This window comes from Drosophila yakuba, chromosome 4 (assembly GCF_016746365.2).
Source record: "Drosophila yakuba strain Tai18E2 chromosome 4, Prin_Dyak_Tai18E2_2.1, whole genome shotgun sequence".
NCBI classification, from domain to species: Eukaryota; Metazoa; Arthropoda; class Insecta; order Diptera; family Drosophilidae; genus Drosophila; species Drosophila yakuba.
In genome coordinates, this window is record NC_052531.2 from 843,753 (window position 1) to 868,819 (window position 25,067).

The 25,067-nt window shown below is 40.1% G+C and overlaps 1 protein-coding gene across 34 annotated transcripts in view; it reads left to right on the forward strand.

The window, feature by feature from the left end:
* LOC6523744 (twitchin) overlaps nt 1–25,067 on the forward strand; it is a 50,807-nt gene that overhangs the window by 18,514 nt on the left and 7,226 nt on the right. For 27 of the 34 annotated variants that reach the window (XM_015191421.2, XM_015191412.3, XM_015191405.3 and 24 more), the window contains 14 exons: nt 411–784; nt 1,119–1,196; nt 2,595–2,720; nt 2,801–3,500; nt 3,747–4,100; nt 4,602–6,314; nt 7,675–8,574; nt 9,568–10,331; nt 10,416–10,551; nt 10,737–11,627; nt 11,693–14,359; nt 14,841–15,122; nt 15,204–15,503; nt 15,562–25,032. In XM_015191421.2, the coding sequence (XP_015046907.1) occupies nt 411–784; nt 1,119–1,196; nt 2,595–2,720; nt 2,801–3,500; nt 3,747–4,100; nt 4,602–6,314; nt 7,675–8,574; nt 9,568–10,331; nt 10,416–10,551; nt 10,737–11,627; nt 11,693–14,359; nt 14,841–15,122; nt 15,204–15,503; nt 15,562–25,032 (18,756 nt within the window). The remainder of the gene's footprint in view (nt 1–410; nt 785–1,118; nt 1,197–2,594; nt 2,721–2,800; nt 3,501–3,746; nt 4,101–4,601; nt 6,315–7,674; nt 8,575–9,567; nt 10,332–10,415; nt 10,552–10,736; nt 11,628–11,692; nt 14,360–14,840; nt 15,123–15,203; nt 15,504–15,561; nt 25,033–25,067) is intronic. The other 7 variants (XM_002099583.4, XM_015191419.2, XM_015191414.2 and 4 more) reach the window with 3 other exon arrangements.

The window sequence follows — 25,067 nt, forward strand, 5'->3', positions numbered from 1 at the left end:
TTAAATAAAAAATAACACACATTTTCCAGGTATGTACCAGGTATCATAAATAACCCCACTGTAAAACCCAAATCCGTTATTCTATCCATAATTACTTGACTTCTCTTCGAGCGATATCAAGTTATACGTATGGAAAACCTATATCATAAAATTCTGTCTAATCATTTCTAAGAAATTGTTGTCAGATCTGTCCATAATTGTTTACAAGATTTACCATGGAGATGTCTGAACGCAGTGTTAACTTTAAATACTTTATCCAAATGAAAAATAGACGTACTGACATTTCTTTGGTTTTTATTTTCCTTTAAGTCATATACAATATTATATCATTTATCAAAACTCTAAACTTCTGAATCTGACTAACAAAATTGTAATTGTTAACACGTGCATGCTTTGTACTTGTTTTTTAGACTCGACTGCTTACCTTACCGTCGGCGTCGAAGGTAGTCCAGCACCTACGTTCAAGTTCTACAAGGGAGTTAGCGAAATTCTTGAGGGCGGTCGTTTTAAGTTCCTCACAGATGGGCAAACAAACACAATTACCTTGTGTATGCGTAAGTGCAAGCCCAATGATGAGAGCAAGTACAAGATAGTTGTTTCGAACATTCACGGTGAGGATTCAGCCGAAATGCAACTCTACGTATCTGATTCAAGTGGCATGGACTTTCGTGCCATGCTCAAAAAACGTCGTTATCAAAAATGGGACAAAGACGAACAGGACCCCAATTGGGGCGACCTAAAAGAAACGGAAAAACCGTTGCCGGCCCTTAAAAAAGTTGAAAGGGTAAGAACCAAGTTATTCGCTTTTATTAGACATGCTGATGATAGGGTGGAATTCTCTATAATTTGTTGGCACTTTGATTCAGTTAAGTTGACTACATTCTTATTAAATTCGTGGATTACGTTCCTAGACCTAGCACTTCATATATTTTAAAACTAAATAAACTGAATCAATTCATAAGGCATACAAGTGTTTGCCTCGGCTTAAGTTTCATTTATATATTTCTAATAAATCGCATTTTTTTAAATCGCATCAACATTGGTACGAATTTATTTCTTTTAACGAACTTTAGGCAATTTCCCAATAAACATTTTCGATTAATAAAACTGAAATTTAGGGTCCAGGATCGCGTAGACCATCTTTAGCAGAGCTGATTCCCGATTGGCCGACATTACATCCGTTTCGGCGTGAGGAGGTGCGCTCTCCCTCTCTTTACATATATATAATTTATTACCGAATTAATTCTCAGATGTGATTACCTATACTTTTCAGTGGTATAAGCGACTATTGATTTTTGGTAATTTTGAATTTACGGGTCCTATCAACTTATTTAATGGCTTGTTTTTTGCTCATAGTCTCGAATTAACTCGCAAAGAGGTTTTCTAAATGTCATTAAATAAAGCTATGCGTTTGCTCTAAAGTAAATCGATATTATTTGAATTTTGTTATCTGTTTCTTAAGCTATGTGTCATTTCACGAAGAGTTTTCCACTTAAAAACATCGCATTTGTACGGCCTAATGTTTTTAACTGCATAAATTATAAGCGAAGTTTATGCAAAAAAGCTTGACATAAAAATACCTACAAAATATGCCCTTTGAGTTTCTTTTGCGCAAGTAACAAAGGGAATACAATTTTACATAACATTTAAAAATAAAATGTTTGAAGTGAGCTTGTAGTTTAAATTCGATATACGATAAATAATACTAACAAGAAAAAGTATACAATCTATAGCCTTTACCATAAGTATTGGCTGGATTAAAAAGTGGTTTTTTGTTTAAAACTATATTACATAAATGAATAAAAAGTTGCCATATTATAATATAACACGAACTGCAATTCGTAAAAATTTGAGTGGTCAACTTTTAAAATAAACTTGTACTGTTTAGTTTTTACTAGTATCGCAGCAATTTTTATTGAGACTTCATTAAAATCTTTTATATTGGTAAAATATAAAATATAAAGCAAAAGAAAAAGCTACATAACTTAGTTAAAGGGAGTTCTCGGCAGATGCAGCAATACATCTATGATAAAATTTCAATGTTTTATTTAATACTTTTATTTACCGATAGAATAGAAGAAATCGATAGTCTGTCCGAACGCTTGTCTGCAATGCGCCTAGGTTGACCTTCCCTTTAAGTTAATAAGTAAGAGGATTTTTAAAAAAGACTGTCGCGCTTAAAAATGACATATGCCAATGAACATTGATTGGTATTTACTTCTTAATACAGAAAAGTTATTAAAACTAATAAAATCTATTTGACTTATGCTAAAAGGTTATTTGTACATATGTATGTACGTATATTTCGTCAAAATTTTAATACGTGGCGAAAAAAGCGAAATAATCTTTTGTTTTTTGGGCTCGCATCTACAATAATTAAGAAAATAACGAAAGTAACCCATCTTATCAAAGTACGTCACACATATAAATAACTTTGTAATAAACATTATTAAGTATTACATCCATATATATGTGAGAACCATTTTGAGAAGATTATATTTAAATAATAAAAAGGCCATTTAGTAATCGTATATCAAATTTACACACCTTTACCCATTTTTGACAACGTATCAACTTATAATATGTGAGCACAGAAGGTTGAGTCGTTCCTCAGCCCACTTATCGATCAATTTGCAAAAGAAGGAAAGGACAAAAAGGTTGTGTTTGAAGCCAGATTCAGCAAACCCAATTGCAAGCCCAAGTGGCTGTTTCGAAAGGACGTAAGTTTGCTAATATAGCTCAATTTACTAAGAGCTTTTAAAGTAGAATTTTTCAATTTCTAATACTTAATTAATTATAGGAGGTGTTTACCGGCAGTAAATTTAAATTTAAACAAGAAAATGACACTTATCAGTTGATTATTTCGACACCAAAAGTCGAGGACACCGGCAAGTACACCATTGAAATCGGGGGTGTTTCAAGTACAGCATTCTTGAATGTCGAAGAAGCAGATCCCACGTACACTTTTACGAAACCCCTTAAAAAGAAACTTGAAGGATTTACTCAGCATGAGACCACGCTTGAGTGCTCCGTTAGCAGCAGTATGGCTAATGTGCACTGGTTTAAGGATAACACAAGGTTGGAGTCCGATGATCCTCGCTACCTTATCTCCAAAGACATAAACGGTAACCTCAAACTGATTATCAAGGATTCGGTGCTTGAGGATGCGGGGCTCTACAGGTGTCAGCTGGATAAGCAACCTGATAAGACTGAGTGTAACCTTAAGGTCACGGAGTACCCGTACAAGTTCGTAAAGGTTCTAAAATCTCAACAGTGTATTGAGAAAGACACAGTGACACTCGCATGCGAAATCGATGATGCTATGGGGGAAGTGCAGTGGTTCCGTAACGGCGAAGAAATCAAACCCGATAAACGTATTCAAGTTTTAAAAGATGGTCGAAAGCGAAAGTTAGTCATTAAAGACTGTAAGGTTACCGATGCCGGCCAATTCAAATGTACAACGAATGCCGACACCACAGAGTCGGAAATAATAATTAACTGTGAGTTTGTCTCCTGCTACGTAATCAATGCAAGGAACACTAGTCCGGCATAAAATAAAATATTAAAGCAGGAGAGATAAATTATATACCATATTTACAGTTATAAAAATTCATTTATATTCATGTTGTTTGATTTTATGCCATAAAAAAGCGAAATGGACCAGTTTCCAATGATTACATTAATTAAACTAAACTACTAAATATATTGTCGGTGGTATTCTTTTTTTTTTAATATATATTTTATAGATCAAAACCGCTTTAACAAAAAACTCAAGGATACTGAAGCTGTTGAGAGAGAAAAATTGGTCCTGGACATCGAGCTTCAGGATCAAACGGCACCATGCGACTGGAAATTTAATGGAGAACCCATAGTACCGAGTGAAAGTATTCAAATTAAAAACCTGGGTGGAGGCAAGCATCAACTCATATTTAACAACCTGGATATGTCTAATGAGGGCGAAATAACTTGCGAGTCTGGCCAGCTAAGTTCGAAATGCAAGCTTTCTATTCGCAAGGGAGAAAGTAGACCAAACATAGATTGTCCTGATCAGTTTGCTGGCCCTATCAGTGCCCCTGTGCTTCTAGAAGTGCCTTTCAAAGGTAAAAATAAAAACCAAAATTTACTTTAATCTCTATAAGCAAAGTGACATTATAAACCGAGCATTCTACAGAAAAGTATTTCTATTGATCTAGGGCAGTATATTTTAAAACCATTTTTTCCGTAGTCTGCTTAATTGCTATTAAAAAGTATATATTACCTAAAATCTGAGTATAAAAGTTAAATCAATTAAAATGGATCAGTATTAATTGTAATTCAGCAATTTATGTAATTTTTTATTTTACCGTATCACATAATAATGGAGTATTTTTTGTTGAAGAGGTATTTCGAAATCGTTCGGTACGCATCAAAAGTAATTTAGTTATTATTATGATAAATTTATCATGGCTTCTTACCTGCCAAACAGTGCCGGTTCTTCCTAACAATTTATATGTTCTTGAATATGCCAAGTGGTGGCCTTCGTTCAATCATACACACAACAATCTCATTTTTAATGTTTCTTTTCAATGCACAACAATTCATTTAAAATGTTCTTTATTTAGTTTCCGGTACAAAGCAAACACCAGTAGAGGCTAAACTATTCAAGGACGGCAAGCCATTGCCCGTGAAGGATGTGGAGGTGGCAGTTAGCGATGAAAAGGTCATATTTAAAATAAAAAAGCCGTCAAGAGAATTATCTGGGCCATATCAAATAAAACTATCCAATGGACAAGGTGAAGATACCAAAGACGTACAGATTATTTGTCAAGATGTTCCACAGTCCCCCCAGGATGTGGATATTACAGACGTCTATCAAACGTCCTGTGTAATAAACTTCAAGCCTCCGACTGACGATGGTGGTACTCCTATAACCAAATATGTGATCGAACGGCAGGACTTGAGCAAAAAGCAAGGTTGGGAGTCTGTCGCCGAGGTTATACCTAGTGAACCATGTCAAAAAAAAATTGACGACTTAATCCCAAAAAAGCAGTACAGATTCCGTATTCGTGCTGTCAACGCAATTGGCCAATCAGATCCAGCCACATTTAAAAATACCGTTCTGGCGAAAGATCCATGGGATGAACCTGGAAGGCCCAAGGCAGTCGATCTTACCGACTGGGATAAAGACCACGCAGATCTTAAGTGGGAAGCCCCCGAGAGTGATGGCGGGGATCCTATAACTGCATATGTCGTAGAATACAAAGAAAAGTTCTCTAACGACTGGGTTGTCGGCAAGGAGGTTGACGGCGCTGCTAGAACTGCCACAGTTGACAGTCTAAAGGAAGGGCAACAGTATGAATTCCGTGTCCGTGCTGTTAATAGGGCAGGCCCAGGTGAACCTAGCGATAAGACGAAATCCATTATTGCAAAATGCCGCTTCGTTAAGCCCTTCATTGTCGGCGAAGGTCTGAAAAATATTACCGTTAAAAAGGGGCAAACCATTCGGTTCGACATTAAATATGACGGTGAGCCGGAACCAGCAGCACAATGGGTAAAGGCGACAGATAATTTAAAGTTTGACAACCATCGCATTTGCTTAGACCAGTTGGAAAGAAACTCATCCATTACTATTAAAAAATCAGTGCGGAGGGACACAGGCAAATACAAATTAGTACTGTCAAACAGCTCAGGGACGATTGAGTCTGAGGCTCAAGTTGTGGTTCTTGACAGGCCACTTGCTCCTGGAGGACCATTCGAGCCGGAAGAAATTCGCGCCAGCCATATAAAAATGAAATGGAAACGTCCAGAGGATGACGGTGGTTGTGAAATTACTGGATATGCTTTAGAGCGCATGGACGAAGAGACGGGGCGCTGGATTCCAGCTGGAGAAGTGGGTCCCAATGAAACGACATTCGATTTTAAGGGACTGACGCCAAATAAGAAATACAAGTTTCGCGTCAAGGCCATTAATAAAGAGGGCGAGTCAGAGCCACTTGAGACATCTGACGCAATCGTGGCAAAGAATCCATATGATCCCCCAAGTCCACCCAGCCAACCAGTCATTGATGATTACGATAACAAGAGTGTTCTTTTAAAATGGAAGCGACCTCCGTCAGATGGCGGACGCCCAATCACCCATTATATCGTTGAAATAAAAGACAAATTCGCACCTACCTGGAGTGAGGTGACAAAAACTAATGATCCCAACCCAGAGTGCAACGTAGAGGGCCTTAAGGAAAATATGGTGTACCAATTCCGTGTAAGAGCCGTGAACAAAGCAGGCCCCTCCGAGCCTTCCCAACCCACCGACAACCACTTATGCAAACACAAAAATCGTAAGTATTCACATTCTCAGTTCAGTTCAGTTATAAACCTGCTTTGGCTTAACATTTAAACACATTTAGCAAACAACATTAATTATAAGATTAATTAACTAATATTGCTTTCAGATATATAAATATTTGTGTTGGGATATATTTTTGTCTTACATATCAAATGTCTACATAACTTTTCACACACAGAACAAGTCACATGTCGGACCATCTATTCTTGTTTCGTTTGTCGTAGAGAACCAGTAGTCCTCACAATTCGCGAAATGTATTTTCCATATTTTTCTATATATATCTTAGATTTATTTATTTATTTATATTTATTTATTTATAATAGTTTAATATGGAGTAAAGAGACTTTTCTACCTAGCACATAAATAAAGTAATTGTATATGTTATGTGACTGTGGGTGGTTTCGCTATATTCTGATTATACCCGTTACTCGTAGAGTAAACGTGGATATGTACTAGAGTCGTGGGAAATTATGTAACAGGCGGTAGGAAGTATTTTTGATCAGGATAAATAGCCGAGTCGATCTGGCCATGTTCATCTGTCTGTCCGTATGAACGTCGAGATCCCAGGAACTATAGAAGCTAGAGATTTAAGAATAAACATACCACATTACAGAGATATGTAATTTGATTTGAAATAAACCAACAATTTTTATATCCGTTACTCGTAGAGTAAAAGGGTATACTAGATTCGTTGAAAAGTATATAACAGGCAGAACGAAGCGTTTCCGACCATATAAAGTATATATATTCTTGATCAGGATAAATAGCCGAGTCGATCTGGCCATGTTCATCTGTCTGTCCGTATGAACGTCGAGATCCCAGGAACTATAGAAGCTAGAGATTTAAGAATAAACATACCACATTACAGAGATATAGACGCATGTTGTTGACCCATGTTGCCACGCCAACGAACCGCCCAAAACTGCCTTGCCCACAATTTTTGAACAATGATTTGATATTTTCTCACATTTTTGTTAATCTTGTAAATTTTTTAATTTGCCAAAAATATTTTTTTCCACGCCCAAGCTCTAACGCCCACAAGCCGCCAAGTCAGATAGTCGCGGCACTCGACTCGTTTTCTGAGCGCCGACGTAACGGCACATTTAACGGCACACGATTTTTCTATTCGTAGTGAAAAATATATATAATAAAACTATTTTATATAAAATAATTATAATTTAATCCTATGCATGAATAATTTTGATTTACATCAGCGCTGACAGTTGGAAATTGCTTAGAAAAACTCGCATCTGCTTAACTGCCAACGCATTTACTGTGTATGTACTGCAAGACACTTGTATCCCCATAGAAAAAAAATTAAATGTTTTCGTTTATGTTTATTCAACTTTTAGTTAAGCCGCAAATCGATCGGTCTACTTTTAAACGAGTAACAATAAAGAGCGGCCGAACTCACAAATGGTCAGTTGATGTCATTGGCGAACCAATACCAGAGTTACACTGGAGCTGGAGGGATGATATCCCATTAACCAACGGAGACCGAATTAAGATAGAAAATGTCGACTATCACACTGATTTTAGCATTACTAATGCTTTGCGTAAGGATAGCGGATTTTATACCCTAAAAGCAGAGAACCGCAATGGCATTGACCGCGAGACCGTAGAATTAGTTGTTCTAGGAAAACCAAGTTCGCCAAAAGGACCCCTTGCTGTAAGCGATGTAACTGCAACTGGATGCAAACTTCAATGGAAGAAGCCTGAAGATGATGGCGGAGTGCCAATTAAGGAATATATAGTTGAAAAAATGGACAGTGCAACTGGAAAATGGGTCCGAGTTGGAAGATCTCCTGGTGAGAAAGAGCCACCAAGCTTTGACGTTACTGGCTTAAATCCGGGATCAGAGTATATGTTCCGTGTTTCTGCTGTTAACGAGGAAGGAGAGTCAGATCCACTTACTACTTTAGTAGGGGTCGTGGCTAAAGATCCATTTGATGAGCCTAACAAACCTGGAACTCCGGAAGTTACTGATTATGATAATCAAAGTGTGACCTTAAAATGGGCTGCACCTAATAATGACGGAGGAGCCCCTATTCAGAAGTATATAATAGAAAAGAAAGATAAAAATAAGGCCGAATGGGAAAAGGCTTTAGAAATACCTGGAGACCAACTGGAAGCCACAGTTGCCGGACTTCAGGAATATGGAGAATATCAATTCCGAATAATAGCAGTAAACAAAGCCGGACTTTCGCCTCCATCAGATGCTAGTACTCCCCAAATTGTCAAGTATAAAAAATGTGAGTCCCATTAATCGTTTTCTATATTAGTTAAAAAGAATGTAATATATAGAAGGAGGAGTAATAGCGCTAAAAGTTTTTCCACGCCCACAACCTTTTATTTTATTGTTTGAAATTACAATTAATTTATAAAGCGTTAAAAAAATATCCTCCATGCACACTTTAGCGGTCAGAAATTGCTAAACGCTTTCACACCCACGTTTTTTAAAACTACTTTTATAATTATTTTTCTTATTCTTTAACCAATAGTTTAGATTCTTAGTTTTAGAAGTATTTAATTAGGCAAGATTTATTAGGCAAATTATATTGAACTACTAGGTGCCTTTAGCAAGTTGAGGCACTTGACTATAGCGTTCTATATTGTTATACCCGTTACTCGTAGAGTAAAACGGTATACTAGATTCGTTGAAAAGTATGTAACAGGCAGAAGGAAGAGTTTCCGACCATATAAAGTATATATATTCTTGATCAGGATCAATAGCCGAGTCGATCTGGCTATGTCCATCTGTCTGTCCTTCCATCTGTCCGTCCGTCTGTCTGTCCGTATGAACGTCGAGATCTCAGGAACTATAAAAGCTAGAAATTTGAGATTAGGCATACAGACTCCAGAGTAATAGACGCAGCGCAAGTTTGTCGATTCATGTTGCCACGCCCACGCTAACGCCCACAAACCGCCCAAAACTGCAACGCCTACACTTTTGAAAAATAATTTAATATTTTTATCATTTTTGAATTGGTCTTGTAAATTTCTATCGATTTGCCAAAAAACTTTTTGCCACGATTAAAATTTGTTTTCATTTTTGTATTGGTCTTGTAAATTTCTATCGATTTGCCAAAAAACTTTTTGCCACACCCACTCTCACGCCCACAAACCGCCAAAAACTGTCAGTGTTGAAGACTCTCCTTCGCACCTCCACTAGCTGAGTAACGGGTATCAGATAGTCGGGGAACTTGACTATAGCCTTCTCTCTTGTTTTTTTTTCTGTTTTACAGTGAAGCCACGTATTGACCGAACTAACCTAAAGCCATTGCTTATTCGAGCCGGCAAGCCAATAAAGTACGATGTTAATGTTCGTGGAGAACCTGCACCCCTAATAACATGGTATCAAAATGATAAAGAGCTTAAGGCAGAAGAACTTCCTAGCAGTAGTGAAATCAAGAACATCCCATATAATACAAAGATTTCAATTATTGAAACAGTTCGTAACCATACTGGCATATACAAGATAACTGCTGTTAATGAACACGGAAAGGATGAAGCCACAGTTGAGGTTAATATTCTAGCTCCTCCAAGCAAACCAAGGGGTCCCTTGAATGTTAACGATGTTACAAAAGACAGCTGTAAGCTCAAATGGAAAAAACCTGACGATGATGGAGGAAAACCTATTTCAGCATATCAGGTTGAAAAGTTTGATAAAAAGCAAGGTCGTTGGGTCCCTGTTGGTCGAACGTCTGCCAATGATACCGAATTTGATGTCAAGGGCCTTCAGGAAGGCCATGAGTATCAGTTTCGCGTCAAGGCAATTAATGAAGAGGGGGAATCCGATCCCCTGGAATCCGATGGTAGTATCATAGCTAAAAATCCCTATGATACTGCTAGTAAGCCAGGTGTACCTAACATTGATGATTATAATGAGCATATGGTAAAGTTGAAGTGGGAAGCACCAAGGTCTGACGGAGGTGCTCCAATTTTAGGTTACGTCATTGAAAAAAAAGATAAGTTCTCTCCTATTTGGGATGAAATCCTCAGCACCAATGTAAGTACAGCAAACTAAGTCGCGATTTTATTTTAATAAGATGTTTATCAAAGCAATTTCATTATAAAAAAATGTATTTTAAAGACATCCGTTCCGGAAGCAACCGTTGAAGGTCTTGTTGAAGGCAATATCTACCAGTTTCGAGTTCGGGCAATTAATAAGGCCGGTCTCAGCGATCCAAGTGATGCAACAGAGCCTCATTTGGCCAAGCCAAGAAATCGTAAGGCAGTGTATATTTTTTACGCATTAATAAATAACATAATGACATAGTGGTAATATATTATCACGGCCTTCATTTTAATGTTAAGCCAAAGCAAAATATCAATATATTACGTCAAGCGACTTATTCAATATATCCTTAAGTTTCAAAGTATTTAATTCCATTATTGATATTTTCCATTTTAGTCAAGCCATCTATAAACAGAGAAAAAATGAAGCCTATTAAGGTTCGCGCTGGTCAAACGGTTAAGTTCGATGTCGACGTAAAGGGAGAACCGGCGCCTACTTTAACATGGTTCCTAAAAGAAAACGAGTTAACGTCAACGGGTCGACTACGTCTAGAAAACATAGATTACAATACCAAACTTACAATGCTTGACACGGATCGCAAGCAAAGTGGCCTGTATAAGTTACGCGCTGAAAATATAAATGGCGTTGACGAAGCTTTTGTTGAAGTTATCATATTAGATAAGCCTTCAAAACCTGAAGGACCGCTTGAAATCTCTGACATTCATAAGGAAGGATGCAAGCTTAAATGGAGAAAGCCTAAAGATGATGGAGGTATACCTATTACTGGCTATGTAATAGAAAAAATGGATACCGCCACAGGTAAATGGGTTCCTGCTGGATCGGTAGATCCAGAAAAGAATGATATTGAAATAAAAGGATTGGATCCAAATCATCGCTATCAGTTTAGAGTCAAGGCTGTCAACGAAGAGGGTGAATCAGAACCTCTTGAAACTGAATCGGCTATTACTGCCAAAAATCCATTCGACGTGTCTGCTCCCCCTGGTCTCCCGGAGCTTGAAGATTGGGATGAGCATCATGTCAAACTAAAATGGGAACCACCAATTCGGGATGGGGGCTCTGCTATTACCAATTATATAATCGAAGTAATGGATAAAGATTCAGGGGAGTTTGTAAAAGCAGTTGAAACTGATAGTCCAGTTTGTAAAGGCGTCGTAAAGAAACTTGAAGAAGGACAGCAATACAAATTTAGAGTTCGTGCCGTAAACAAGGCTGGTCCGTCGGACCCATCCGAGCAAACGAATTGGCATGTGGCCAAACCTCGATTCCGTAAGTTTCCTACAAAAACTGTTTATTTTGAACTAATACTTTAATTGAATCTTTACTTATTTTAGTGAAACCTTATATTGATCGAATCAATTTGAAACCCGTGATTGTAAAAACTGGTTTATCAATTAGCTTGGATATTAATATAAAAGGAGAGCCAGCTCCGAAAGTTGAATGGTTCTTCAATAACTTATCTCTTACGAGCGACGAACAAGGTGTAAAAATTGATAATGTTGATTACAATACGAAATTCTTTGTTATGCGTGCACAGAGATCTCAAAGTGGGAAATACATAATCAAAGCAACAAACGAAGTTGGTGAAGACGAAGCAGAATTGGAAGTCACAGTTTTGGGCAAGCCGGGAAAGCCAAAAGGTCCACTGCAAGTCAATGATATAACAAAACACAGTTGCAAGCTTAGGTGGGAAAAACCAGATGATGATGGTGGTTCGCCTATCGACTACTACGAAATTGAAAAACTTGATCCTCACACTGGTCAATGGTTACCATGTGGAAAGAGTTCCGAGCCGGAGGCCAAGGTAATTGGTCTTCATGAAGGCAAGGCATATAAATTCCGTGTGAGAGCTGTAAACAAGGAAGGAGAATCTGAGGACTTGGAAACCGAAAAATCAATTATAGCGAAAAATCCATTTGATGAACCAGATAAACCAGGCAGACCCGAACCTACTAATTGGGATAAAGATTTCGTCGACTTAGCCTGGAATCCGCCGAAAAACGATGGCGGTGCACCAATTCAAAAATATATTATTCAAATGCGAGATAAGTCCGGACGCGCATGGGTAGACTCTGCAACCGTGCCAGGGGATAAGTGTAATGGTACCGTTACCGGCGTAGAAGAGGGTCATGAATACGAGTTTCGTATTGTTGCTGTTAACAAGGCGGGACCTAGTGACCCCAGCGATGTTTCAAAATCAGTGGTGGCAAAACCTCGTTTTCTTAAACCTCACATTGACCGGAAGAACCTACAAAAAAAAATTATGCGAACAGGACAAATGCTTCATATGGACGCCCTAATAAAAGCGGAACCTCCAGCTAAAATAATATGGACTTACAACGAAACAGAAATCAAATCTTCTGACCACATTAAAATTGAAAATGAGGACTATAAAACGACATTCATTATGCCAAAAGTAAGACGCGCTGATCGAGGCATTTACATCGTCACTGCCAAAAATGACTCAGGTTCCGACACTGTAGAAGTTGAGCTGGAAGTACTGTGCAAGCCAAGTAAACCCAAAGGCCCTCTAGCTGTTTCCAATGTAACGGCCGAAAGTGTTCACCTTAAATGGGAAAAGCCCGAAGATGATGGTGGTGACCCAATCGAACAATATTTGGTCGAACGCATGGATATGGAAACAGGTCGATGGGTACCTGTACTTACAACTAAAACACCTGATGCTGATGTAACAGGTCTTACGGAAGGAAAGGAATATCTTTTTAGAGTAAAAGCTGTCAATTCCGAAGGCGAATCGGAGCCATTGGTGACCGATATTCCAACAAAGGCCAAGAATCCTTTCGATGCGGCCGACACCCCAGGAAAGCCGCAAATTATTGATTGGTCTGCTAACCACTGTGATCTCAAGTGGAGAGCTCCTGAAGACGATGGCGGGGCTCCCATCACCGGTTATATTGTGGAAAGGAAGGATCCAAATACAGGAAAGTGGCAAAAAGCACTTGAAACAAATACGCCTGACTGTAAAGCACGCGTAAATGACTTAATCGCAGGTAACAAATATCAGTTTAGAATAAAGGCTGTTAACATGGCAGGTAAAAGCAAACCATCCGAGCCTTCCGACCAGATGACCGCAAAGGACCGATTTGCTCCACCCAAAATTGATAGAACAAACATTAAGGACATTACCATCAAAGCTGGACAACACATTCGATTCGACATCAAGGTCTCTGGAGAGCCTCCGGCTACAAAAGTTTGGCTTCGCAATAAAGCCCGACTCGAAAATGACGATTGTAGCTACAATATTGATATGGAATCATATCGCACAAAACTGGCCGTACCAATTTCAAAGCGATTGCATTCAGGAAAATATACTCTTAAGGCAGAGAATGAATCTGGACGGGATGAGGCTTCATTTGAAGTCATAGTATTAGACAAACCGGGTCCCCCAGAAGGTCCTTTAAGAGTCACTGATGCGCACAAAGAAGGGTGCAAGCTGAAATGGAACGCTCCCTTGGACGATGGAGGTTTGCCAATAGATCATTATATTATTGAGAAAATGGACGTTGAGAGTGGTCGTTGGTTGCCATCTGGACGCTTTAAGGATCCTTTTGCTGAGTTGAATAATTTGGAGCCAAGTCATGAATACAAATTCCGAGTGCTTGCCGTAAATACAGAAGGTGAATCTGAACCATTAACTGGAGAACAGTCTGTTATAGCCAAAAATCCTTTTGATGAGCCTGGAAAGCCAGGAACGCCGGAAGCAGTGGACTGGGATAAAGATCATGTCGATTTGGTTTGGAGGCCACCAATTAACGATGGTGGATCGCCTATCACTGGCTATGTAGTTGAAAAACGCGAGAAAGGTACAGACAAGTGGATAAAAGGAACAGAAGTCCCGGCTCTTGGCGAGGAGTGCAAGGCTACTGTTCCCAATCTTAATGAAAATTGTGAATACGAATTCCGAGTCAAAGCTATTAATGCTGCTGGGCCCGGTGAACCATCTGACGCAACCAAACCTATCATTACAAAGCCAAGAAAGTGTAAGTCTATATATAGCGGTTTAAATTGTAACCATGTCAATTTTAAGACTATTTGCATGCAACGTTATTTGGCAATATTTTAGCTTGGAAACTTTTTTTATACTTTTAAGATTAAGTTAATCTTATAAGAATCGGTACACTTTTGAAAAAGTTTAGAACTTAATTATTGTAATATAATGTGAAATTATAATTTTGTATTAGTCCAAAAAACTTTTCTATATTCCCATTTTGTGAGTACATGTCAAATAAGTGGTAACATATTTATATATATGTTCAAAGTTATATGTTAAAGCTATATGTTTAATCGTTCAACCAACACTACGAGGCAGAAAAACTATTTTATCATTTTAAATGCAAATAAAAGGCTAAAATGCAAAAAATACATTGCATGTGGAATAAATAAAATATAGACACATATATAACAATATAAAGTCATTTAATGTTATTAATTTTTTTATTTAAATATTTTATAATAATATAGTGGCCCCTAAAATTGACCGAAAAAATATTCGTACCTATAACTTCAAGTCAGGAGAGCTAATATTCTTGGACATCAATATCAGTGGAGAGCCCCCACCGGATGTTACATGGTATCAAAACAACAAGTCTGTTCAAGCAACATCATTTAGTCATATAGAGAATATTCCGTATAACACTAAACTCATAAATAACAACCCCGAACGGAAAGATACTGGACTCTACAAAATCTCAGCGCATAACTTTTACGGCCAGGATCAAGTCGAGTTTCAAATAAATATCATTAGTAAGTTAACAATTAAATTAAAAACATTAAATTAAAATATTAAATTTAAAAACTTGTTAAATTTTCCCTTTTATTAATTAGCGAAACCCTGCAAACCTGAAGGTCCATTAGAAGTATCAGAAGTACACAAGGAAGGTTGTAAGCTTAAATGGAAAAAACCCAAGGACGATGGAGGTGAACCAATTGAATGCTATTTGGTTGAGAAATTCGACCCAGATACGGGTATTTGGTTGCCTGTTGGCAGGTCCGACGTACCTGAGTACAACGTAGATGGCTTGGTCCCAGGTCATGATTACAAGTTCCGGGTAAAAGCTCTAAACAACGAAGGGGAATCGGAACCACTGGAAACTTTGGGTTCAATAATTGCCAAGGATCCATTTAGTAAGTTACAAACTTATATAAATATAAAACTTTATAAGATATCATTACATTTTCTTAGCCGTTCCATCGAAGCCTGGCATTCCAGAACCTACCGATTGGACTGCAAATAAGGTAGAACTTGCTTGGCCAGAACCAGCAAGTGATGGTGGATCGCCGATTCAAGGCTATATAGTTGAGGTTAAAGACAAATATAGCCCTCTTTGGGAAAAGGCTTTGGAAACCAATTCTCCAACTCCGATTGCAACGGTTCAAGGCCTTATTGAAGGAAATGAATACCAGTTCCGAGTAGTTGCCTTGAATAAGGGTGGCCAATCGGAGCCTTCAGACCCAAGCAAAATCTTTACAGCTAAGCCGCGCTATCTTGCCCCCAAGATAGACCGCAGAAATCTTCGTGATATTACTCTGTCGTCCGGAACCGCTCTTAAATTAGATGCAAATATAACAGGCGAGCCAGCTCCAAAAGTAGAGTGGAAATATTCCAATTACCATCTGCAATCAGGAAAAAATGTTACAATCGAAACTCCGGACTACTATACAAAATTGGTTATTAGACCAACGCAGCGAAATGATTCTGGAGAATATTTGGTCTCTGCTACTAACAGTTCTGGAAAAGACAGCGTGGTTGTAAACGTGGTTATCACAGATAAGCCCTCACCTCCTAACGGACCACTTCAAATATCCGATGTGCATAAGGAGGGTTGCCACCTTAAATGGAAGCGTCCAAGTGATGATGGGGGAACGCCAATTGAGTATTTCCAAATTGACAAATTAGATCCCGAAACTGGGTGCTGGATTCCATCTTGTCGATCAACAGAACCTCAAGTGGATATTACAGGTCTTACTCCTGGAAATGAATATAGGTTCCGAGTATCCGCTGTAAATGCTGAAGGTGAATCACAGCCCTTGATAGGTGAAGAATCTATAGTTGCAAAAAATCCATTCGATGAACCTGGAAAGCCCGAGAACCTTAAAGCAACTGATTGGGATAAGGACCATGTGGACTTAGCGTGGACCCCCCCCCTAACTGATGGCGGATCACCAATTTCTGGCTATATTATTGAAAAAAGGGATAAATATGGAAAGTGGGAGCGGACCATTGACGTTCCTGCAGATCATTGCAAAGCGACCGTTCCAGATCTTATCGAGGGCCAAACCTACGAGTTCCGAGTTTCCGCGGTCAACGCAGCTGGGACTGGAGAACCATCTGATGCTACTCCATCTATAATTGCCAAGGCTCGCAACAAGCCACCTGTTATAGATAGATCTAACCTGGTAGAAGTGCGTATTAAAGCTGGACAGTCTTTTACATTCGATTGCAAGGTATCTGGGGAGCCAGCGCCTAAGACGAAATGGCTGCTTAAGAAAAGAGAAGTTTATTCAAAGGACAACGTTAAGGTAACTAATGTTGACTACAATACTAAACTAAAAGTGAATGGTGCAACCAGATCTGACACCGGTATATACACAGTGTTTGCAGAAAATGTAAACGGAGAAGACAGTGCAGATGTTAAGGTAACTGTCATTGACAAACCTGCACCGCCAAACGGACCGCTTAAGGTTGATGAAATAAATGCCGAGTCTTGTACTCTGCACTGGAATCCCCCAGACGACGATGGGGGACAACCAATAGATAATTATATCGTTGAAAAATTAGATGAAACAACAGGACGTTGGGTACCTGCTGGGGAGACTGACGGGCCAGCCACTGCACTTAAAGTAAAGGGCCTTACCCCTGGTCATAAGTACAAATTTCGAGTACGTGCCAAAAACCGTCAGGGATCATCAGAACCACTTACAACATCACAAGCCATCATGGCCAAAAATCCATTCAATGAACCTACAAAGCCAGGTACTCCAACTATAAAAGACTTTGACAAAGAATTTGTTGATCTTGAATGGACTAGACCAGAGGCTGATGGTGGATCTCCCATAACGGGGTATATAGTTGAAAAACGCGACAAATTCTCCCCTGATTGGGAAAAATGCGTTGAGGTCAGTGATGACATCACCAATGCTCACGTTCCTGACTTGGTTGAAGGCCTTAAATATGAATTCCGCGTCAGAGCAGTAAATAAAGCTGGTCCAGGCTTACCCAGTGATGCAACTGAAACACATATGGCTCGTCCCAAGAACACACCTCCAAAAATAGATCGAAACTACATGACAGATATAAAAATTAAAGCTGGAAATGTATTTGAATTTAATGTACCAGTAACTGGGGAGCCTTTACCAAGCAAAGATTGGACTCACGAATGCAATATGATCATAAACACAGATCGAGTAAAAATTTCAAATTTTTATGACCGCACTAAGATAAGAATACTTGATGCAAAGCGATCCGACACAGGAGACTATACTTTAACAGCACGTAACGTAAATGGTACAGATAGGCACACTGTAAAAGTTACAGTCCTGGATGCTCCTAGTGTGCCGGAAGGCCCATTACGTAATGGTGATGTTAGCAAAAACTGTATAGTACTTCGATGGCGGCCTCCCAAGGATGATGGTGGCTCAGAGATTACTCATTATGTTGTGGAAAAAATGGATAATGAAGCCATGCGCTGGGTACCCGTTGGTGATTGCACTGATACCGAAATCAGGGCGGATAATCTAATTGAAAACCATGATTACAGTTTTAGGGTAAGAGCTGTCAATAAGCAAGGACAATCACAACCACTGACAACTTCTCAGCCTATAACAGCAAAAGATCCCTATTCACACCCAGATAAACCTGGCCAACCGCAAGCTACAGATTGGGGTACAAATTTTGTGGATCTGGAGTGGGCCGCTCCAAAGAAAAATGGCGGGGCACCCATTTCTTCATATATTATAGAAAAAAGACCAAAGTTTGGTCAATGGGAACGGGCTGCTGTTGTGCCAGGTGATGATTGCAAGGCTCATGTACCGGAACTTACATATGGTGGAGAATACGAGTTCCGGGTCATTGCCGTCAACCGGGGAGGTCCTAGCGATCCATCTGATCCGTCTAGCACCATTATATGCAAGCCACGTTTCCTTGCTCCATTCTTTGACAAGTCACTTTTAAACGATATTACAGTCCATGCTGGAAAGCGTTTAGGATGGACATTACCAATCGAAGCGTCTCCGAAACCATCTATAACATGGCTATATAATGGAAAAGAAATAGGTTCAAATTCACGAGGCGAGTGTGGTCTTTTCCAAAACGAATTAACATTTGAAATTTTATCCTCACTTAGAAGCGACGAAGGTCGTTATACTTTAATATTGAAGAATGAGCATGGATCATTTGATGCATCTGCACATGCGACGGTATTGGATCGACCATCGCCACCACAAGGACCTCTGGATATAACAAAGATAACAAGGGATGGATGCCACTTAGCCTGGAATGTTCCGGATGATGACGGTGGTTCGCCTATATTGCATTATATTATCGAGAAAATGGACTTATCTCGAAGCACTTGGTCCGATGCTGGTATGAGCACACATATAGTTCATGATATCACTCGCCTTGTCCACCGCAAGGAATATATGTTCCGTGTTAAAGCAGTCAATGCAATTGGGGAATCCGATCCCTTAGAAGCAGCAAATAGTATAATTGCTAAAAACGAGTTTGACGAGCCTGATGCGCCTGGAAAACCAAATATTACTGATTGGGATTCTGACCATATAGACTTGCAATGGGCTGTCCCAAAAAGCGACGGTGGAGCTCCGATTAGTGAATACATCATACAGAAAAAGGAAAAGGGTAGTCCTTACTGGACTAATGTACTACATGTTCCATCAAATAAGAACATAGCCACAGTTCCAGACTTAACCGAGGGTCAAGAGTATGAATTTAGAGTTATTGCTGTTAATCAAGCAGGTCAATCTGAACCTTCAGAGCCATCTGACATGATTATGGCAAAGCCGCGCTACCTGCCACCAAAAATAATAACTCCACTCAACGAAATACGTATTAAATGCGGGCTCATATTTCACACAGATATACATTTTATTGGTGAGCCAGCACCAGAAGCGACATGGACACTTAATAACAATCCCCTAATGTCAAATGACCGATCGACAATTACATCAATTGGTCACCACACCATAGTACATACTGTTAACTGTAAAAGGTCTGACTCCGGAGTCTATCATCTATTACTGCGTAATAGTTCTGGAATCGATGAAGGCAGCTTCGAACTTGTAGTACTTGACCGCCCGGGGCCGCCAGAAGGTCCAATGGAATATGAAGAAATTACTGCGAACTCTGTGACTATATCATGGAAACCACCAAAAGATAATGGAGGATCTGAAATATCTTCTTATATTATAGAAAAACGTGATCTTTCCCATGGCGGTGGGTGGGTACCAGCTGTAAATTATGTTAGTGCCAAATACAACCATGCTCTGGTGCCCAGACTTCTGGAAGGAACCATGTACGAGTTTAGAGTTATGGCCGAAAACCTTCAAGGACGTTCCGATCCCCTTTCTACCGACCAACCGGTGATAGCCAAAAATCAATACACAGTGCCGGGAGCTCCTGGAAAGCCAGAACTAATTGACAGCGATAAGAATCATATTTCAATTAAATGGAAGCAACCAATTAGTAATGGAGGATCCCCAATTATCGGTTACGACGTTGAACGTCGCGACGTCAATACTGGTCGATGGATGAAAATAAATGGGCAACCAGTACCTACTACTGAATATCAAGATGACAGAGTAACATCGAACCATCAATATCAATACAGAATATCGGCGGTTAACGCTGCTGGTAACGGTAAAACTTCCGAACCTTCGGCCACTTTCGATGCTCGACCATTGCGTGAAAAGCCAAGATTTTATTTTGATGGTTTGATAGGCAAACGTGTAAAAGTACGTGCAGGTGAGCCTGTTAAATTGAATATTCCCATATCTGGGGCACCTACTCCGACTATTGAATGGAAACGAGGTGATCTCAAGCTACAGGAAGGTAAACGCGTATCTTACGAGACTAACTCGGAACGTACTCTATTTCGAATTGATGATTCAAACAGACGGGATTCTGGAAAATACATTGTTACCGCTGCTAATGAGTTTGGTAAGGATACAGCTGACATTGAAGTTATTGTCGTAGACAGGCCATCACCCCCTGAAGGACCTTTGAGTTATACGGAGATAGCCCCAGATCACATTTCGTTGCATTGGTATTCGCCCAAGGACGATGGTGGTAGCGACATATCGGGATACATAATCGAGTTCACTGAGTATGGTGTAGATGATTGGAGGTCAGTGCCAGGCACTTGCCCCAAGACCAATTTTACAGTGAAGGGTCTAGTAGAGGGCAAGAAATATGTTTTTCGTGTCAGGGCTGAAAATATCTACGGAGCTTCCGACGCTCTCGAAGGTAAGCCGGTGTTGGCTAAGTCGCCTTTCGACCCACCCGGAGCACCATCTCAGCCAGCCATTACTACATATACACCAAACTCAGCTAGTTTGGAGTGGCATCCACCAAACGATTGCGGTGGTAAGCCTATTACGGGGTACATTATAGAACGACGCGAACGCGGGGGTGGTTGGATTAAATGCAACAATTACCCTACACCTAATACATCCTATACAGTACCCAATCTTCGGGATGGAGCTCGTTATGAGTTCCGAGTGCTCGCAGTAAATGAGGCTGGGCCTGGTCACCCGTCAAAGCCCTCCGATCCAATGACTGCTGAGCATCAGCGCTATCGTCCAGATCCGCCGGAGCCACCAAAACCAGATCGTATTTCCAGGAATAGTGTTACATTATCCTGGCGCCCCCCTCGCACCGATGGCAAATCCAGAATAAAAGGGTATTATATTGAAATGCGTCCCAAAAACGAGAAGAATTGGACCATTGTTAACGACATACCTATTAATTCCAATGTATACACAGTGCCAAGCCTTAAGGAAGGAGAAGAGTATTCATTCCGTATTATCGCTGAAAATGAAGTTGGTCGATCAGAGCCATCTAAGCCATCGCAACCCATTACAATTGAGGAGCAACCAAATAAGCCTTGCATGGAACTCGGAAAGGTCCGAGATATTGTGTGTAGAGCTGGTGATGATTTTAGCATTCATGTACCCTACATAGCTTTTCCGAAGCCCAACGCATTTTGGTATTCCAACGACAATATGCTGGATGACAATACTCGTGTGCACCAACATTTGACTGATGATGCAGCATCTGTTGTGGTGAAAAACTCGAAACGCGCCGATTCAGGTCAATATCGGCTCCAATTAAAGAATTCATCAGGATTCGATACGGCTACCATTAATGTTAGAGTTTTGGATAGACCATCTCCACCAACACGCATACGTGCTGATGAGTTTTCTGGAGATTCTCTAACATTGTATTGGAATCCACCAAACGATGACGGTGGCTCTACTATACAAAATTATATTATTGAAAAGAAAGAAGCTCGTTCGTCCACATGGTCTAAGGTCAGCAGCTATTGCACAGTACCGTTTGTTAGAATTCGAAACCTTGCGATCAATAAAGAATATGATTTCCGCGTGATAGCGGAAAATAAATATGGTCAATCCGACCCGGCCAATACATCTGAGCCTATAGTTGCAAGACATCCCTTCAATGTCCCCAATACTCCCGGTATTCCTCATGGTATTGACTCGACAGAAGATAGTATAACTATAGCGTGGACAAAACCAAAACACGATGGTGGTTCTCCCATAACCGGCTATATTATTGAAAAACGCTTATTAAGTGATGACAAATGGACCAAGGCAGTTCATGCTATTTGTCCAGACCTATCTTGTAAAATTCCAAATCTTATTGAAAATGCTGAATACGAGTTTAGGGTAGCCGCAGTAAATGCAGCCGGACAATCGGCCTATAGCGGTTCCAGCGACTTCATCTTCTGCCGCCGACCACCACATGCGCCAAAGATTACATCAGATTTGTCAATTCGGGATATGACAGTTATTGCAGGAGATGAATTCCGTATAACAGTACCATATCACGCCAATCCTCGGCCAACTGCATTATGGACTGTAAATGGTGTAGAAGTAATTCCCGATGAGCGTATTAAATTTGATTCTAATGATTATAATTCAGTTTATTACAATAAATCAGCTAAACGAGTTGAGACTGGATCGTACACCATTACACTTACCAATAACAAGGGTTCAGATACTGCATCATGTCACGTCACAGTGGTAGATAGGCCATTACCACCTCAGGGTCCATTAAATGCATACGACATTACCCCCGACACTTGCACCCTGGCCTGGAAGACGCCGTTGGATGATGGTGGTTCACCTATTACAAATTATGTCGTTGAAAAATTGGACAATAGTGGTTCATGGGTTAAGATCTGCAGTTTTGTTCGTAACACTCACTACGATGTCATGGGCTTGGAACCTCAATGCAAATATAATTTCCGTGTAAGAGCAGAAAACCAATACGGTTTGTCTGATCCATTGGATATAATCGAACCCATTGTTGCCAAACATCAATTTACAGTTCCGGATGAGCCTGGTCAGCCAAAGGTTATTGACTGGGATTCTGGAAATGTGACTTTGATTTGGACTCGACCAGTAAGTGATGGAGGGTCCCGCATACAAGGCTATCAAGTTGAATATCGGGATATTTTAAACGATTCGACTTGGAATGCGTATGATTACCTTATAAAGGACACTAAGTATCAACTTTACAACTTAATCAACGGCAGTGAATACGAATTCCGTATAAAGGCTAAGAACGCTGCAGGCGTAAGTAAACCATCTTCACCATCACTTAGATTTAAGCTGAAAGGAAAATTCAGTGTACCCTCACCTCCTGGGGCCCCACAAGTAACTAAGGTTGGTAAAAACTATGTCGACTTAAAGTGGGAGAAACCTTCAAGAGATGGTGGATCTCGCATTACTGGCTACATTATTGAACGAAGAGACATCGGTGGAGCCGTATGGGTAAAGTGTAATGATTACAATGTCTTGGATACAGAATACACGGTTATGAACCTCATCGAGATGGGTGATTACGAATTCCGCATATATGCTGTCAATTCCGCTGGACGCTCAGAACCTAGTTTATGTACCATGCCAATTAAGGTTTGCGAGGTACTCGGTGGTGAGAAACCTGATTGGATTACACGACTACAAGACAGGGTTGCACCCTTTGGCAAGGATTATACTTTACAATGCGCTGCCTCAGGTAAACCAAGTCCAACCGCAAGGTGGCTTCGCAATGGAAAAGAAATTCAAATGGGAGGGGGCAGAATTACATGCGACAGTAAGGATGGGCTCTTCCGACTGCATATATCTAATGTTCAATCTGGAGACGATGGTGACTACACATGTGAGGCAATGAATTCTCTCGGATTCGTTAACACATCAGGTTATCTAAAAATTGGCTCACCGCCTATCATTAACAGATGCCCCCATGAACTTAACTTACCCGAAGGAGACAATTCAAAGATCAAGATTTTCTACTCTGGCGACCAGCCACTAACTGTGATATTAAAGAAAAACAATGAAGTCATATCTGATAGTAATGATGATACGCATGTTAAGGTAAACATATTTGACGATTATGTAGCGATTTGCATTCGTAATATCGTAAAAAGCGATGCTGGCACATATCAAATTGAATTCACCAATGATTCTGGTAGTGCCACAGGGCAGTTTAATGTACGCATCACCGGCATGCCTTCAGCCCCAACCGGACCCATGGGTACCTCTTACATTAACAAACACTCCTGTACATTAAGCTGGCGTCCCCCATCCTACGATGGTGGTCTTAAAGTTACTCATTACGTGGTCGAGAGGAAAGATGTGTCATCACCACACTGGATAACTGTATCTAGTACCTGCAAAGATACAGCCTTCAATGTACAAGGGCTTATTGAGAACCAAGAATACATTTTCCGAGTGATGGCTGTAAATGAGAACGGAATGGGTCCACCACTAGAGGGGTTAAATCCACTTCGAGCCAAAGACCCAATTGACCCACCTTCGCCGCCTGGCATTCCTCAAATTACTGAGATCGGAGGAGACTTTGTGCATTTGGAATGGAGTAAGCCGGAGTCGGATGGCGGTGCCCACATTCAAGGCTATTGGATCGATAAGCGTGAAGTAGGCAGCAACACATGGCAGCGTGTAAACACTACTATCTGTGCTGCCAATCAAATAAACTGTATCAATCTGATTGAAGGGCGGCAGTACGAGTTCCGAATCTTTGCACAGAATGTAGCAGGTCTCTCGAAAGAATCATCCGCTTCCCAAGGAGTCAAGATAATAGATCCACAGGCGGCTTCTCCGCCATTGATTGTGAAACCGCTACGCGATGCCAATTGCATTCAAAATCACAACGCCCAATTCACATGCACAATAAGTGGCGTTCCTAAGCCAACCATAACTTGGTATAAAGGAGCTCGCGAAATCAGTAATGGGACACGGTATCACATGTACTCAGAAGGTGACAATCATTTCCTAAATATCAACGACATATTTGGCGAAGACGCTGATGAATATGTTTGTCGCGCTGTAAATAAGGCTGGAGCAAAATCAACACGCGCCACATTGGCTATTATGAGTAAGTATATATATTTATATATGTGCGTTTTTGGT